We start from the raw sequence: 2,500 nt of genomic DNA on the forward strand, positions 1-2,500 counted from the left end.
AAATCTCCACAGATACCAAATTGAATGGATTAAAAGAAATTGCAAAAAGAAAAACTAACAAACAAACAAATAACAGCAAAACAAAACAGATAAAAAAAAGAAAAGTTGTCTTGACAATCAAATTATGTATATTATATAATTTACCAACAGCTACACATATACAGAACATATTTGGATATTTTATGTGTGTGTGTGTATATATATATATATATATATATATATATATATATATATATATATATATATACATATATATATATATATGTATGTTTGTATGTATGTATAAATGTGTGTGTGTGTATACAGAAGGAGAATCAAATTTATATATCTAATAATTTACACACACACACACACACATAACACACACACACATATATACATATGTGTGTGTACATGTACGTACAACGCTTATATACACACGCGCACATGGTGATATAAAGGGCATAGTTATTTGATAAACTATAAATGTCATGAACTAAGAGACTTCAAACAGTGAAGTACCGGAATTTATATATACATACATATATACATATATACATAGAAATAAATAAATAAATATATATATATATATATATATATATATATATATATATATATATATATATATATATATATATATATATATATATATATACATACACACACACACACACACACACACACACACATATTTCTATATATTACGTTGGTTGCCGGCAAATTTTTCTGCTCTTAAAAAGGATTTTATCCTTTATATATACTGTTCAACATTTACGCGTTGAATAAAATTTATCTTTCTACTTGTTCTATATTTATATATGTATGTATATGCATATAGATATAGTTCTATATATATATATATGTGTGTATATATGTAGATGAAAGTATGTATAAATCTGTAAATATATAGAGAGAGAGAGAGAGAGAGAGAGAGAGAGAGAGAGAGAGAGAGAGAGAGAGAGACACGCACTTGCAATATACTTTTGGTATACTCCCAACTTTCTTAAATAGAAGACAAGAAAGAAGAAAACATTAAATGATGTAGTCCTAGATACACGATATCCGAGCAAAAGAAAAGAAAAAAAAAAAAAGAATTGAGTTTAAAAAGGAAGTAAAACGAAATAAAAAACATCTCCGATGGTCAACACTAGTTAACTTTTATCCGTCTGTTTGTCCGACCAGAAATATTATGGCGGTAAACAACAACAACAACAACAACAACAACAGCATCAGCAGCAGCAGGAGTTGTTATAAGCAAAAGTAAATAACAGCCAGCAACAACAACATCAATACCAACTGTTAGAAGGAGCAGCATCGTAACAACAGCAACATCAAAAGTAACGATTGTAGTGGCAGTAGCAGCAGCAGCAGTAGTAGTAGTAATAGTAGTAGTAGCAGATGTGACAGCAGTAGCAGCAGCAACGACAACAACAACAACAACAGCGCTACTTAAGAAACGGAAGCCAATTAAATAAAAAAATAAATAAAATAAAAGTGAAATAAGCCGGAAATCTCAAAAAATTTCTTTCGTTTTAGAAGAATAAAAAAGTGTTTAAGAAAGGAAGAAAGGAAGAAAGGAAGAAAGGAGTCTGAGTAAGTAAACCAAAAAAAAAAAAAAAAAAGAAAAAAAGGAAAAAAAGGGGGTAGCAGAAATATTTAATAAAGCGACTAAAAGTTTGGTATCGGTTGAGCATCGAATCATTTGGAAGATTTTTCTGCATAAAGTTGCAGACGCGTTCTTACACGCGATGAAGTTGGGCGTGTTTTTAACCGTGTCCTGATAAACAAATGACAACCCGCCATCGACGACAACAACGACAACAGCGGCGATAACAACAACAACAACAACAACAACAACAACAATACCAACACTAGAAACAATAATTGCACCACCACCACCACCACCACCACCACCAACAGCAGCAGCAGCAGCAGCAACAGCAGTGGTACTTTCATTAAAATAACCGTGACAATGTTTTTTCATAGTCGTGTTTCTAATTGTAAATGAAACTCGGAGCATTCTTAAATGTGTCAAGACAGGGAAAAAACAACAACGACCACGACAACAACAACAACAACAACAACAACAACAACAGTGTTACTTACATTGGAATAATTGCGACCAATTTTTTTTTTGTTTTTGTTCCTAATCGTGTTGTGAATTTTACTGAAACTCGGAGTATTCCTAAATGTGCCAAGATAAACACCGACAAAATCTGAGAGGAGTATTTGTTTGATAACAGGCGGAAGATTTTGTTTGTTTTTTTTTACATTTCAAATGAATAGAGTTGATTAACTCACCAGTTGATATACCTTGAAGGTTATCTGTATAATAACCGTCTTTGAATTCCTACCAAACACACACACACACACACACACACACACACACACACACACACACACACACACAGAGAAAAAATTCAACGAAACAAAAAAAAAAAACGAAAAACAAAACAAAACAACAATAAAAAATAACGATGGGGTTAATCAACAAGACATCTTTGAATCTGAGTTCGAATTT

The 2,500-nt window shown here is 31.4% G+C and overlaps 1 protein-coding gene across 1 annotated transcript in view; it reads left to right on the top strand.

The window, feature by feature from the left end:
• The first annotated feature begins 656 nt into the window (after window positions 1-656).
• LOC106877828 (neuropeptide CCHamide-1 receptor) overlaps window positions 657-2,500 on the top strand; it is a 3,031-nt gene continuing 1,187 nt past the window's right edge. Inside the window, exon 1 of the mRNA XM_014926861.3 lies at window positions 657-2,500. This exon is cut by the window's right edge and continues 1,187 nt beyond it. Within this exon, the coding sequence (XP_014782347.1) occupies window positions 2,457-2,500 (44 nt within the window). The 5' untranslated portion in view covers window positions 657-2,456.

The sequence above is a fragment of the Octopus bimaculoides genome, chromosome 18 (assembly GCF_046866305.1).
Source record: "Octopus bimaculoides isolate indiv1 chromosome 18, ASM4686630v1, whole genome shotgun sequence".
Taxonomy (NCBI): domain Eukaryota; kingdom Metazoa; phylum Mollusca; class Cephalopoda; order Octopoda; family Octopodidae; genus Octopus; species Octopus bimaculoides.